Source organism: Trachurus japonicus, chromosome 21 (genome assembly GCF_045865225.1).
Source record: "Trachurus japonicus isolate A0001 chromosome 21, Traja_1.0".
In the NCBI taxonomy this organism is placed as follows: Eukaryota; Metazoa; Chordata; class Actinopteri; order Carangiformes; family Carangidae; genus Trachurus; species Trachurus japonicus.
This window is the reverse complement of record NC_140927.1, coordinates 28,414,150-28,429,281: the sequence shown is the minus strand read 5'-3', so window position 1 is coordinate 28,429,281 and position 15,132 is coordinate 28,414,150. Positions and strand designations below refer to the sequence as shown.

The 15,132-nt window shown below is 39.4% G+C and overlaps 3 protein-coding genes across 6 annotated transcripts in view; 1 reads left to right on the top strand and 2 right to left on the bottom strand.

The window, feature by feature from the left end:
• Positions 1-348: 348 nt before the first annotated feature.
• Positions 349-1,775, bottom strand: LOC146965433 (trace amine-associated receptor 13c-like). Its single transcript, XM_085764716.1, has 2 exons — positions 1,591-1,775; positions 349-1,168 (listed from the first exon to the last, which is right to left on the bottom strand). The coding sequence occupies exons 1-2, from the start codon at positions 1,758-1,760 to the stop codon at positions 349-351; spliced, it is 990 nt and encodes a 329-aa protein (XP_085620842.1). The 5' UTR covers positions 1,761-1,775.
• Positions 1,776-5,349: 3,574 nt separating this feature from the next.
• LOC146965432 (trace amine-associated receptor 13c-like) lies at positions 5,350-7,385 on the bottom strand. Of its 3 annotated transcripts, none has more exons than XM_085764565.1 (2): positions 7,003-7,385; positions 5,350-6,605 (listed from the first exon to the last, which is right to left on the bottom strand). In XM_085764565.1, the coding sequence occupies exons 1-2, from the start codon at positions 7,218-7,220 to the stop codon at positions 5,786-5,788; spliced, it is 1,038 nt and encodes a 345-aa protein (XP_085620691.1). In that variant the 5' UTR covers positions 7,221-7,385; the 3' UTR covers positions 5,350-5,785. The 3 variants fall into 3 exon arrangements, with proteins under 3 accessions (XP_085620691.1, XP_085620692.1, XP_085620693.1); XM_085764566.1 differs by having other exon boundaries at positions 7,108-7,385; XM_085764567.1 differs by having other exon boundaries at positions 7,029-7,114.
• A 6,705-nt stretch (positions 7,386-14,090) lies between these two features.
• Positions 14,091-15,132, top strand: part of abcb6b (ATP binding cassette subfamily B member 6 (LAN blood group) b) — a 29,441-nt gene continuing 28,399 nt past the window's right edge. For both annotated transcript variants that reach the window (XM_085764478.1, XM_085764479.1), the window contains exon 1: positions 14,091-14,388. In XM_085764478.1, coding sequence (XP_085620604.1) covers positions 14,223-14,388 — 166 coding nt within the window. In that variant the 5' untranslated portion in view covers positions 14,091-14,222. The remainder of the gene's footprint in view (positions 14,389-15,132) is intronic.

The following is a 15,132-nucleotide window of genomic DNA, read 5'->3' as shown; positions in this document are numbered from 1 at the left end:
TCGAATTAATCTTAAACTGAAATGATGAGTTAAACGTACACATTTTAGCATAGGTTAGTTTATTGACTGCATAAATATTTTCACATACAGTACATTGGCATTTTAGAAAATCAGTTTTCACCCAGCTATTGTAGGGATATTGAATTCAGAGACTGAAAAGACATGAACAATATTTCCACTTTGATAAAAAAAAAAGCATGCTAAAATAACCTGTTCATTATTTCCCAGTTAAAAAAAACATCCTGACAGAGTTAGTCCTTTTTTCCCCTGTGTTATCCTTTGTTATTGAGCTAATTTAGCACAAAGTTGATTAGTGGCGTAGCAACCCAAAGAATTACCCTAAGTTGTCTACAATATGTTGGCATCACAGGAGTCAGGTTGGAATATCTGAAGTGTTACAATGAGTTTAATTGACTTTCTAAACCAGGGATAAAAAAAAGCATATATGATTGGGTTTAGACAGGAGTTACAATAAAGCAGCCAGACCCCAAAAACTGAAAATGCCACATCGGTTGACATGTCCTGGCTGGCCATTGAGGGATAAAAGTAAGGGCAGAAACAGATTAGAAACACAACCACAACAACACCAAGAGTCCTAGCTGCTTTTCTCTCTGACTTATTAGCCGTCATATGAACTGAACCTCGGAGTGTGACAGTTGTAATGTGAGACCTCATTGCTCGAGCCTGTGACACTGCCACCACAAAGACTTTGATATACAGGACTATGATTACTGTAATAGGGCCAATAAAGGTCAGCAAGACATCAACAGCACCTGTTATGAAGTTAATAATAACTATGCATTCTCCATAACAAGAATTATATGTATCTGGATATTTCAGGAAGCCATTTACAATCACACCGTTATACAACAGAGAACAGGCCCAACATAGAAAAACACAAACTTTAACTCTATTCAGTGTGACCTTCGTAGGATAATGCAAAGGCTCACAAATGGCCACATATCGGTCAACTGATATGAGAACCATGTTTCCCACTGAGACAGATGTTAGGATAAAAGAGGCATAGTAAAATAGTCCACACATTATGTTCCCTAAAACCCAGCAGCCCTTTATGAGGAGGATTTGAATCGGCATCAGCAGAAGGCCCACAAGAAAGTCTGCCACAGCTAGAGAGAGGAGAAGGAGGTTGGTGGAGGTGTGGAGCTGCCTGCAGAGAAAGAATATGTTTGTTTAGCATATTATTAATCCATCAGTTGTGGAACTCCTGAAAACAAGTTATTAATTGCAGCTGTATGAATATTCAAATAAACAGTATATAGACACAACAGTATCTGCCAAAAGGTTGGACAGCACAACAGGTGCAATACATTATTATTATTAATTATTTACATGAATAAGGGATTAATTGATGTCATAATAAGGGAGTTGGTTGTTGTACTGGTAAGAGCATATTTAATCCAACATGAAATACATGCAACTTTGCTGGAATTTTCATCACAAAATGTTGTTGTTTAAATGTTTTCTAAAAAGGTGTAATGAATCAATATCTATATTCTTCAAAAGTCAACTCAATAGGTTTGTGATATAAAGAAGAAAAAAGTATTTTAGGCTATGTTTGTAAATTCATGCCTGAAGTGTGAGATAGAGATGACAACCAGTAGGTTGAGAGCCACAGTGAGCAAAGAGATGCAGGGCAGCAGGATATAGAGGAAAGTGTTCTCAGCATGTTGCTGCAAAGGCTTCTGGCATGAGGTATTCACGAGCTGTGGAAAGCAAAGTTCAGCTTCTTCAGTCTCCATAACCGTGGAGAGGAAAGGAGAGGAGAGGCTGAGGAACTCTGGTTGCTTTCTGGCCAAAGTTCTGTATCATGAATCTTATTCATCTTGCTCCGCCCTCTCCCCAAAACAATTCAACTCTAGTGTGCTGTAATGATTTAAGCAATTACCACAACTTTAAAGCGTGTCTTTGTCAAATATATTGGACTTAAATGGTTTTAAGAAATGCCAAATCAATCTATAACAAAATACAGCGTTCCTGTAAATCCTTGTGTTTCTTCAAAGTTTGTGAATTTGAGAAAAGTCAGCACATTAAAGGGATATTTCAACATTTCCATAATCCCTATAGATTTAGGAGTAGGTTCATTACCTTTGATTGTCGGTGCAAGCTGTTTTTAGATAGGCAGGCCAGAGACGCAAGCTGCTCAGCTAACGCAACAGGCACACAGTATTTCCACATTTCCCTCATCAAACTAAATATACAATCCAACAACTCCAAAACACTCTCGTAGACAAGTTGTGACCTGCACATTTGCCAAGCTATGAAATAATCATGTACTATGTAACATTATGAGACATGAAGTAAATACTCGGAACTACTTGCGCTTTTGAAGTCACTTTGCCCAGCAGCCGTGTCTGGAATGTAGTTCCAGCTACACATTTGCCTCGAAAACAACTCTGTCTTGTAATGTTACATTATTATTTCATAGCGTAGTGAATGTGCAGGTCACAACTTCTCCACCAGAGCGCTTTGGAGTTGCTGAATTGTGTATTTGATGAGCTTGATGAGGGAAGGCCAGAAATGCTGCACGCCGTGCAGAGCTCATGTCTCTGCCCCGCCAATCTGAAAACAGCTTGTACCGGCAATTAAAGGTAATGAACCAACCCTAAAATTTAAGGATTATGGAAAGAGGCAAATTTTCCAAAATGTTGAAATATTCCTTTAAAGTATAGATATGGGTCCTTGAAAGTGCTTTAAAGGGACAGTGTGTAACTTTTTTGGCTTTTTATTAGTAAAAATCAAATATTGCTTCCATAAACGTATTTACCAAAGTCTTATCACAATCGCATTCAAATGAAACCTCTCTCATAGCTTAGGCCTTGTCCACACGAACATGGGTATTTTTGAAACCGAAGTTTTGTTAATAAACGTAAAGTAAAAGTAATAAAACTACTCCGTACACACGCAACCGTATAATCCGCTACCAAGTGATGCAATGTATGTGTTATACATATGACACAGCAATAGGTGGCGATGTAAGGTAAAATGGGAAGGCTGTTTTAACCAATCAAAATAGAACCTCCACTGAGGCCGGGCACGTCACTGCTGTCTTCTTGAGAAAGTTGCAGGTTTTGGTGTCACTAGCAAGAGGAGCAGTCTCCTTTGTTGCTTGTCCAGGTGCCTCCTTTGTTGAATTAGGTTGAGGAACTGGATATGACAACCGAATACATATCCAGCTGATGTAAATTTTTACATCAGCACGTGCTCAGCTATGACGTAAACAATGGAAATAATCGCAGGTGTCATATCCACACGCAACTGCTGATACCCAACCGGGCTGAAAACGTCACCCTGGACCCCGGTTTCAAAAGACCCCGGTTTCAGTGTTTCAAAAGCACGGTTGCTTGTGGACGGAACAGTAAACCGGGAAAACATGTTCACGGTTGCAAAAATACCCCGGCTCGTGTGGACAATAGGTGGCTGGTGCACCCAACCGAGGCTGCCATGTTGCATTGCCATCATTGAATACGGTAACCGAAAGGGGACCAACTTGGTACAAATGCTCTACTGAGTGTCTGTGACTAGGCTTGTGCCGAGCGGAGGACGATTGACACTTACTTACAGTACACTGCATTTTGACGTACTTGTGAATTGACACTTACTCAAAATTCAGCCCACCCCGTTTTGAACCCCGACTTGGGCGGCCCTTTGCTGCATGTCATTCCCCCTCTCTCTGCCTCCCCATTTCCTGATACCACACTATCGATTAAAGGCAAGAAGCCCCAAAACTATACTTTAAAAAATGAATTTAAAAAAAACATGGCTGAGGTGAAGCAGTTCTGTAAGGACGAATGGTCCAAAAGTGTTGTGCAGTTCTGATCTGCAACTACAGGAAACGTTTGGTTGAGGTTATTGCTGCCAAAGGAGGTTCAACCAGTTATCAAAGGGTTCACTTACTTTTTCCACCTGCACTATGAATGCTTAAAGCAGAAGTAAGCGATCCGGTCGTTTTCGCTAATGCTGTGTTCCAGGCAGGCTTTTGAAATCGTAAATTACAGCTTCAAGTCACAACTTATGACTTTGTAGCGTTTCAGGCAACCCACTCATGTTTTTCCGACCTGTTTTACCTGTGAAAGTCACTATAACGGCCACTCGTAACTTCCGACCTGTGAACTCGTACCAGATCAAACTGATACAACTTCACAGGTCGGAGTTACGAGTTGCCTTGAACGCACCATAACAGTCCTCGTCCCTACGTCGCCACATTCACGGCGTCCCTTGGCTGCACACACAGCCCTGCATGCCGTTCTCTCTCCTCATTGGATAAAAACTGTAGGATACGATAAATGTTTTCTCCTCGGCTCAGAGCAGAGCAGAGTGACTGACAGACCCGTGTTTCAGTCCAAACACTCTATGTAAGTGATTGCTGTCGGAAGATATAACTATTTAAGACTTATATTAACACAAATTTATACCATGGTCTGGGTGAATCCTCGATTCTGATTGGCTGCTGGGTGTCCATTAAAAAGTGATAATGGACACCTATAAAGATGTTCCGGTAAAATAGCCTGATTACGTTCTAAATATTACTGCGCTGGCTCAAACGCTTGTTAGTAACCACGGCAACGGACAATCGGACCAAAACAACTTTTTTTCAGCGCATCACGGCACTGGAGTCTGTAAACACACCAGCGGTAAGAAGTAAAACTTTGTGTCACGTAACATTTGAGCCGTCACCTCACCTCCCTTCATTGATCAACTACCAGGCTGTGGCAGAGTCACTGACTGTACGCTGCGGTCACAGCGGGTCCCTCTTTTTTTTCTCTTTTATCGCCGACGAGTTTATTAAATAGTCCGCTCGGCTCAGCCGCTTAAAGACGTATGATTTTAACGGTAAAAACAACATTTTAACGGTAAAAACAACATTAAATTACAAGTAATTGATTTAATATGTATTTATCTCGTAAGTGACCATGGTATAAGCGGGATAATGCCCTTCGAGGTGTCCGATTATCAGAGATTAATGGACTTCGCGGAAGCAACCGTCCTCCGCTTCGCGTCGGACGGTTCACGCCTCCGCATCGTCCATTAATTTCTGATAATGGACACCTCGTCGGGCATTATCCCTTACATATCACTTACTTCTGCTTTAATGGATATGTTCAATAAAGACATTAAATATTATAACTATTTGTGTGGTATTACAGTAGGTTAAGCACATTGTGTTTGTTTATACTTGTGATTTAGATGTAGATTGGATCACATTAAATGGCCAGTTAATGCAGAAAACTAAGAGTTCACATACGTTTTCTGCCACTATGATAATATGATTTTTTTTGGTACTATGTTTGTGTGCTGGTTACTGGTTGTGTTTTAATGAAAATTAATCAATCAAATGATTTAAAAGTAACATGTCAAAATCAAACAGACAATTTCAACAACATGAAGGAAAAAACAATTTTCCATTTTCTTAGTTTATTAATTAGGAATAAATAATTTCACATACATTGGCATTTTAGAATCTGTTTTCACCCATATATTGTAAAGATATTAAATTTAGGGACTCAAAAGACATGAGCAATATTTCTGATTAGGTTAAAAAAAAGAAAGAAAAAAAAATATGCACAAGAACCCAGTCATTATTTCCCAGGTAAAAAAATAACCAACCAACTAGACATCCTGACCCACGCTCTGTACTAATAGTAATACACAACCGAACAGTATGCTCATCATTTAGCCCTTTTCCCAATTTATCCTTTGTTATTCAGCTTATAAATATAAGTAACTGGTGATGTTGCATCAGGAAAAATTGCCCTTTTTAACTTGTCTACAATATGTTGGCATCACATGAGTCAGGCTGGAATATCTGAAGTGTTACAATGAGTTTAATTGACTTTCTAAACCAGGGATAGAAAAAAGCATAAATGACTGGATTTAGACAGGAGTTACAATAAAGTAGCCAGACCCCAAAAACTGAAAATGCCACATCGGTTGACATGTCCTGGCCGGCGAATGAGGGATAAAAGTAAGGACAGAAACAGATTAGAAACACAACCACAACAACACCAAGAGTCCTGGCTGCTTTTCTCTCAGACTTATTAGCCATCATATGAACTGAACCTCGGAGTGTGACAGTTGTAATGTGAGACCTCATTGCTCGAGCTTGTGACACTGCCACTACAAAGACTTTCATATACAGGACTATGATTACTGTAATGGGGCCAATAAAGGTCAGCAATACATCAACAGCTCCTGTTATGAAGTCAATAACAACTATGCATTCTCCGTAGCAAGAATTATATGTATCTGGATATTTCAGGAAGCCATTTAGTATCACACCGTTATACAACAGAGAACAGGCCCAACATAGACAAACACTGATTTTAACTCTACCCAGAGTGACCTTAGTAGGGTAAAGCAAAGGCTCACAAATGGCCACATATCGATCAACTGATATGAGAACCATGTTTCCTACTGAGGCAGAGGTTAGGATAAAAGAGGCATAGTAAAATAGTCCACATATTATGTTCCCTAAAACCCAGCAGCCCTTTATGAGGAGGATTTGAATCGGCATCAGCAAAAAGCCCACAAGAAAGTCTGCCACAGCTAAAGAAAGGAGAAGGACGTTGGTGGAGGTGTGGAGCTGCCTGCAGAAAAAGAATAGAAAGAAAGAATAACTTCATTGAGCATATAATCTTCCACTGTGGAAGAAAACATTATTGCCTGCAGCTGTATGAATAGCCAAAAAAAAAAAAAAAAAATGAAATGGTAGGTGAACTGACAGACAAATGAATTTCCCTTTGGGGAAGTAATTTGTATTCATACTTATATTGTCTGAATATGTAAGTATTTACACGATGAATCGATTCACAGATGTTCTAATGAAAAATACATTAAACTCTTTCTGGAATTTTCATTAAACAATGTTATATTTTAATGAAAAGGTGGTATTTATCAAAATATATAGTGTTCAAAAGCCAACTCTAGACAATAGGTGTGTGACAGAAAAAACAACAATTTTAGGTAATGTCTGTAAATCCATGCCTGAAGTGGGAGATAGAGATGATGACCAGCAGATTGAGAGCCACAGTGAACAAAGAGATGCAGGACAGCAGGATGTAGAGGAAAGTGTTCTCAGCATCTTGCTGCAAAGGCTTCTTGCATGAAGTGTTCACAAGCTGTGGAAAACAGAGTTCAGCTTCTTCCAGGGCCTCCATAACAAGGGAGAGAAAAGGAGAGCAGAAGCTGAGGAGCTCTGGCATTTTTTTGGCCAAAGTTATGTATCATAAAGCTGATTCATCTTGCTCCTCCCTCTCCCTCCTGTAACAAAGTTGCAAACAGTTGCATGTCCACTGTGATGCAATAATTACAATCAGTTACCATGACCTTAACGCATGGCCTTGTCAACTATTTTTAGTTTTAACAAAAACCAAAGCAAAACTTATCAAAATATAGTAATATATGTGGATCCTTTAGTTCATTGAAAGTTTGTGAATTTAGAAAAAAGCTAGCACCTAGATAAATATCAGGGATGCACTGAAACTAAAATTTTTGGAACACTGAAAGAAATTATCATGCCAATTTTTACTACCGTTGCATTTATGGTTATGACTGTGTACTCGCTAGAATAAGCATTGTAATTACATAAATTAATATTCATGCTTCTAAGAATAAATCAATTACAAAAGTATGAACATATTTATGAAGCACTGACGTTCCGACAATGGAAAATTCTAAATAAAATGTTTTACTTGGCCCCACTCATGAATAAGTTATAACTGACTGGCCTATTACTGGCTGCTGAAAGTTTGTAAAATGAAATATGTTATATATAAATATAAATATATGACAAGTGCAGCCACAGTGGATGTTTTCACAGATACTCGTGTGTATAGTGATACGTTGTTTAATTTTTCACCTCGTAGCACACCACTGGCAAACGTCGTCATGTTTCCATAAAAAGATTATGTCGTGTTAACTCATTGAGTGCCAACCACGTAATTTTTTGTTTTTCGTTCCCATGCGTTGAGTGCCAAAAACGTAATTTTACGTTTTTTGCTTTTTTTTTTAAATTATGAAAATAGACACTTGACAGCTCACGATCTGGAAGTTTTTATCATAACTCGGCTTTTGCAAACCAAGTTCTGCATGTGGATGCAGCGCAGCTGCTCTGCTCTCACCCGCGAGGCTCCAGCAGCTCGGAGCCAAAACAGGAAGCTCTCAGCCGACAGTCCCGCCCGGTCTTCATCTGGAGCAACACCGTGTCCTCCCGCGGTAGAATGTGATGGTCTCTCGGCCAAAGCAGGCCGGCACCACCGACCCGTACCACAGAAGGACCGCGACCACCGGTGGGGCCGGTGTTCCCAACCAGCTTTGGCCGAGAGACCCTCACATTCCGCTCCTTTCTAGAAAAAAAGCAGGGATTTTGGTGAAAACCAGCCATGTTTAGCTTGAGTTTTCTCAGGAACAGAGGCACATAGAAGCAAACAGTTTGTGGCCATTTGAAGCAGAAAGTTTCACCTTTCAAATGAGCCACAGTTTGTGTTTGTGGCAATAATACTGTATAGAATACGCCGTGGCTCTACAAAAATCATCAAAAATTGTCTAAATTGCCGGTACACTTGACTAAAACTTTGGAAAGGAGCGCAGCACTCAATGAGTTAGTATGATTCTGATTGCAAAAATTGCAATAACACTAAACTTTAACAGTTACATGCTATCATTCCGACATCCCACCGCTCCGACATCCCGCCGTTTAGACATACCGCTATTCCGACATGCCATCGTCCCACCATTCCGACAAGGCATAAGGAAATGTGCGTTACTCAACAGGTGACTCCCTCCGACTTATCTAGACTCTACTTCTGGACTCTCTCAAACTATCTGGCCTGTCTAGCATCTACCTGGTCTTTTACTAAACTTAACCAACTCCTTTCATCATTGCCTAAGCCCAACCAGTGCAAAATCTTTTGGGGAAAAAATACGCTAGTAAAGGAATTGTCGGAAAGGCAGGATGTTTAAAAATAGAAAAAAATACCGTCATTCCGACCATAGGAGGCAAAAATTGAATGATGGGACATTTGATAGAAAATTAAATGTTGCCATTTAGACAATTAGAGGCCTTTGTCGGACTGGTGGGATGTCGGAATGGCAGTTTCCCCCCAACTTTAACAACAGAGACAAGTATGCAGGTTATTTATAGCGCTGATCATTTGGTTTTATAAACGGTCGCTCCTGAGCGCAACTGTAGCTGCATTAACAGAGCTAACTGGTAAACAGATACACGTGTGTAAGGATGTTTTTTTTGGCTGTCTATTTACATGTTATATCAGAAGCGACCCATATCTGATATCTGCAATTACACCTGCTTTGCCTGTGTGAAACAACCCGCTGAAAAGGAAATAAGCTAGTGAACTTTTTTAAAGACGGCAGATTTATTAGGTCACGTTAAAATTCCATAATAATTATAAACAAATTCTGGTGCTCAGAGTTATACAACAGGTCACTGTAAATCAACATATCAGCATTGAACATCTAATCTGTCCTTACAAAATAAAGTACATGGGGCGGACTTTTACTTTTATTGTTTTATTGTACGTGGACAGTCCCAATTAATCAACTGCATTAAATACAGTAAAAAGGGCAGCTTTAGCCAGCATGGCTAATATCCTGCTGTAGTCCCCGGCCAGATGACAATGGGCATCCTAAAAAAACAACAACAACAATATATTACAACACAATGATTAAAAAGAATCAATAGGGAAAGGATAGAGCAGGTAGGCATCAGTACAATCATGCAAAGACAGCACATAGAAACATACAAGAGCAGCACATGCAATATACCAGTAATCACACACAATAGGCTACATCAGCACATACTGTACTACACATTCTGGGATGCAGACATCACATAGACAGATAAAACACAGACAGGCAGCATGATCATGACGCAAATAGCACAATATCTTAGTGGGTACAGGTGTAATTATGAGTGAGCCATGTTTTTAGTTTGGATGTAAAAGTACAGTATGTATGTATTTCTTTAATATGGGTGGGAAGTGAGTTCCAATTTTGTAATGCTTTAACAGAAAATGATAGCTGGCCAAATGTACTTTTCCTGAATGGGACTGTTAAGTCACCACGAGTGGCGCTTCTAGTGATCTGACTAGTGTTACTGCGTTGGTTTATGAATGAGTTCAATGGTGGAGGAGCTAAACCATGCAGGATTTTAAGGAACAGACAGATGTTCCTATATTTTAGGATATCCTCCCAGCTCAGAAGCTTATGTTTGTTTAAGATGGTGCAATGATGTGAGCTGTTCGGTTTCTGGTCCAAAACTTTAAGGGTTTGCTTGTACAGCGTTTCCAAAGGCTTCAGTGTTGAGCTGTTGGTTTGTCCCCAGCTTGTGAGGCAGTATGTTATGTGCGACATGATCATGGCATTCACATATAATTTGGCAGCATTAAAGGTCATGGTATTTCGAATATATTTAAAATTTGCTAAACTAAACCTAATTCTTTGACTCACTTTTTTTTATATGTGTTTTGAATGTTAAATTGGAATCAATAGTGATTCCCAGATATTTTACCTCTGACACAATATCAATATTATGACCCGATATAGTTATGTTCGGCACAATGTTGCACTGCCTTTTAGTAAAGAACATTCCCACTGTTTTATTTAGATTAAGTTGGAGGCAGGAGCAGTTTAACCACTTCGAGATCTGCTCTAACGCTGACGTAAGTTTAGCAGCTGCCAACTGCTTTGTTTTAGCATGCACATACATTACAGTGTCGTCCGCATATAACAAGGTTTCCACATCAGGACAGACTGATGGCAGGTCATTAATATATAAAGAAAACAGTAGTGGACCGAGGATTGACCCTTGTGGTACTCCAGTGTACAACTCAAGAGCTGGAGAGAGTTGGTTGTTAACAACAACATGTTGACATCTACCAGTCAGGTAAGATTCAAACCACCTAAGTGCTAATGGGGAAAAATTGAAGGAAGACAGTTTGCCCAGGAGCACCTTATGGTTGACTGTGTCGAAGGCTTTGCGCAGGTCTAAAAACACTGCCCCAACAACACCTCCTTTGTCAACCATAGCTCGGACCTTGTCTATGAAAAGGCAGTTGGCTGTTTCAGTGGAGTAGTTTGCCCTAAAACCGAACTGCATAGGATGAAGATTAAATTGACTGTTGTTCAAGAAGGAGACAAGCTGCTCAGATATCCACTTTTCAGCAACCTTGGATGCTACAGGTAGGATGCTAATTGGGCGATAATTGCTGATGTTCTGAGGGTCACCTGATTTAAAGATAGGAGAGACAATTGCAGTCTTCCAGGTGTTTGGAAATACTCCCTGCAATATTGATAAATTTACAATTTGTGAGATAGGACAGGCTAGATGGTCTTTTAAAGATTTGAGCATTGCTGAATCCATCCTGTATATATCCTTGGCCGTTGAAGTTTTAAGAGAGTTAATTATCGCCTTAGTTTTTAGTTCAGAGATGGGTTGAATACAAAAGGAGGCCTTACTGTTATCAGTTTTAAGGGTTTCTGTTACTGAGGGAAAAGTTTGCGCGATCTCAGCCACAGAGTCAATGAAATAATTATTAAAAGCTGAGGCAATTTGTGCTGGATTTTGTGTTAGCTTATCATTTATTTTCAACTCTAATTGTTTCTTAGCCTTGTGGTTAATTCCCATTAGATTTTTTATTTGTTCCCAAATCAGTTTGGTATTACCTTTTGCCTCATTAATAATTGTTATAAAAAAGTTGGCTTTGGCATTTCTTATCGCTTTTGTAACTTTGTTGCGTAGCGAAGTGAACCTGTGCCTATCAGTGGTTGATTTTGTTTTCAGAGCTCTTTTCAGTGAGAGGTCTCTTTCTTTCATCAAATTAAATATATCATTATTTAGCCAGTTGTGACCTGTTGTGAGATTGTTTGTTTTCCACTTTTGATTTCTAATCAGCTCGTTTCAGTTTTTGCCAGTAGGCAAACGTGAAATCTGGTGTTTCTCTCGTGTGTGCTCTTTTTTCAGCATACAAATAAATGTTGTATGAAAACAAGAAAAGTGGGGGGAGGATGCGCGGCGGACACCACGAAAATGAACACCGATCTGACAATATCAGATTCCATGCATTTTTTTCCTGTTTACACGTTCATGTCACAGATCTGATCTGTGCCACTTGAGAGGAAAAAATTGGAATTGGGCCACTTGAACTATGTAGTGTAAAGACAGCTGAGTCTGTAAGAGACTGGATTGCAATTGGACCTACGTCTAACAGGGTTGACACATCTCACACAGGCTGACTCTGTGTGATGTGGATTCACTGTTTTCTCTGTAGAAGTTGATATGTCCACTAAAGCCCACCGGAGGGCACCCAAGCTTTCTGCAGTACATGACACAGTTGTGATGACAAATGCAAGTATATACCCTCCAATTTAAAGGACACCTCCCATGATTGTGATTACAGACTAAGCAAATGTTTAATTCAGCAGAAACTTTTAATCTACGTGAAGCTGGAGGTGTTGAACATAATACAGTCAATTAACTGAAGATAATAACCTCAAAATAGGCCGTGTTTGCAGACATGCATGTTCCTTTACTTCATATTTTAATTTCATAAAATAAGCCCTGTATTATATCATCACTGTCAGTCACTGATCAAACTCAACACATCCTGAGTGCCCTGACGACTAAATTCAAATGCAGGTCCAGTTGTTACCAGCAGATGTCACCATGTTATTAACAAACTGCTCTGCTCTGCTTCTTAAGTCTTTTCCCCTCCGTCACACACAGATTTAAATTGATTCAGTCAAATTAAATTGGTTAAACACTGATAACGTTTGATTCCTCCCTTGGGTTTTATTTGATATTTAATAGGGCCAGTTATATTGTTGCTATGAGGTCTCAATTAAATCCCATTCAATTTCAAATTACTTATATTAAACCAATTCCCTCATCCAGATGCAGGTTATTGAAAAATAAAAGTCTGACCTGATGAAAAATGTCTCATCCACAAATGTTAAAACAAAAATGATTTTGTGTCCATCTTTATGGTGGTGTTAGTGAAATTAATAAATTAGTCTGAGGAAGGGTCTTTGAGTCCGAAACATTACTCCCTTTGGGTGATAATAAATTATCTATTGCTCTGGAGCTTTTTGTTGGTGTGCGGATTTTTCCCTTTTTTCATCAGTGAAATTAATAAGGACATGAGAATGCATGTTGTGAAAGCCTAGTTTTAACTTATTATGTAATACTTGAAAGCATTTCCACACACCAAGCTGTATGCCAAACCATAAAGAGGAATTTTGTAGGATATTATATATACGGTGCATACTATATGCCCATACTCTGTCTCTCTCTCTCTCTCTCTCTCTCTCTCTCTCTCTCTCTCTCTCTCTCTCATACTGCCCTGCTCCCAGGTCAAAGCAAACTGCTGACCACAGCTGGTCTAAACTCAAAGCTCAAAACACAACAGAAATGTGCGTATGTGTGTATAGTTACTCCGACTGCTTTTGAAAACCATCACAGCAGGTTAAACTCTCGGGCACTAATACGGCCACAGTAAATGAAATATTTGCCTGTAATCCCGTAATAACCAGGGTCACAGTGTGAGTTGATTTTTGTGATTCTGCTGCTGAAGAAATGAGCGTTGCACCACAGTAAACTGAAGGTGAATCAGATGGAAGACATAGGTGTAAAGAGGGGACAAGGAGGAAAAAGAGAAGTTGTAAATGTTGAGGTAAGTTGTTGATTGTTGTGATTTGTGACCACTTTTACATTTACGACAGAAACTTTTACCAATGTGTTAGTGTTAAATAGGAACTCTGCTAATTTTGAACAACAGTGTGTATTTACACATCTGTGGGTGTACTTCTTCTACTACTACTACTACTACTGTTTGATGCTCTTTATCAGAGCTCGGAAACTTAGCCAGGAATTTATCACATAATTGCTCAAGCTTGACTACACTTTATTATTTTTCAAAGTTTTCAAAGCATATGTTCTATGTTGAGGAGACATCCAGCTAGTAATTATCAATCTAGGGCTTTTGGGAGCGAAGGAGAAAGTTGATGATAGTTTGGTGGATATGAATCAACACTGGAGAGTAAACCTGTTGATAAGTTCTCTACCATTCATAAAATGATTTATGCAATCCATGTTTAGTTTCAGTTCAGTATCGAGGCATCAGTGCATTCTCCTTACTTCCTATCTCCATCCATAGATCCAGCACTCCTCCCCTCCCTCCCCCTCTTCTATGCCCTCTGCCTGGCGAGGCTTTGGGAGGAAGGTGAGGTTGCTGCTGCCGTACGTTTGGCCCAAAGGCACCACAGCACTGCAGGGAGTCGTGATGCTGTGTGTGGGCCTGCTGGTAGCGGAGCGACTGGTAAACGTTCTGGTGCCTATTTACTCCAAGAACATTGGTAAGCACTAAAAATACAGAACATTTTAGAAGTTCACATGTTATGAATTACTAAAAATATGTGAAAAGGAAAAAATGAAAAAGACCAAGGCCAAGGCCTATTTTAACAAGGCAAATGTGAGACAGATGCAAACAAAAATGTACATTACCCTATTGAATGTTTAAATAAATGCCATTTCTATTAAATTGTGCATCAGAAAGTGTTAAATGTAACATTTGAGATGCATGAAAGCAATAGAAGTTAGTCTGTATAATATAGAGAATTTAATAGATAAACTTAACCAAATCTAAAACAAAACTGTTGTATCATGCTCTTGAAACTCTAGATGGCAGTGTGCTCAAATTTTTAGAGAGTCAAACTTGTCTCCATGTGATTGTCCTTGTTATCTTCCTGCATCCTCTGGGTTGGTTAGAATTGTATCTGGTCAACAGTGTAAGTTCATCAGAGCTTTGACTTCAGCCAGAATTGGTTTAACAATATGAGGCAACTGCTTTGGTTAATGATTTGGGATTTTTTATTAATGTGTTTGATCTTTGTTTAGAGGCAGTGTTGATGCTCTGTGACTACTTCCATCCATCAGTTTATTTGTGTTTGTGGGGCCAACGATCTTAAAAATAACAGCCAGATTGTCATAAAAGATGTTTTACACATTAACACTCCCCACAATGAAGAAGGATGCTATAGTCATGATGTCTGAACTGCTCTTTTGCTGCCTCTGTGTCGTCATTCAAACCTGATTTGACC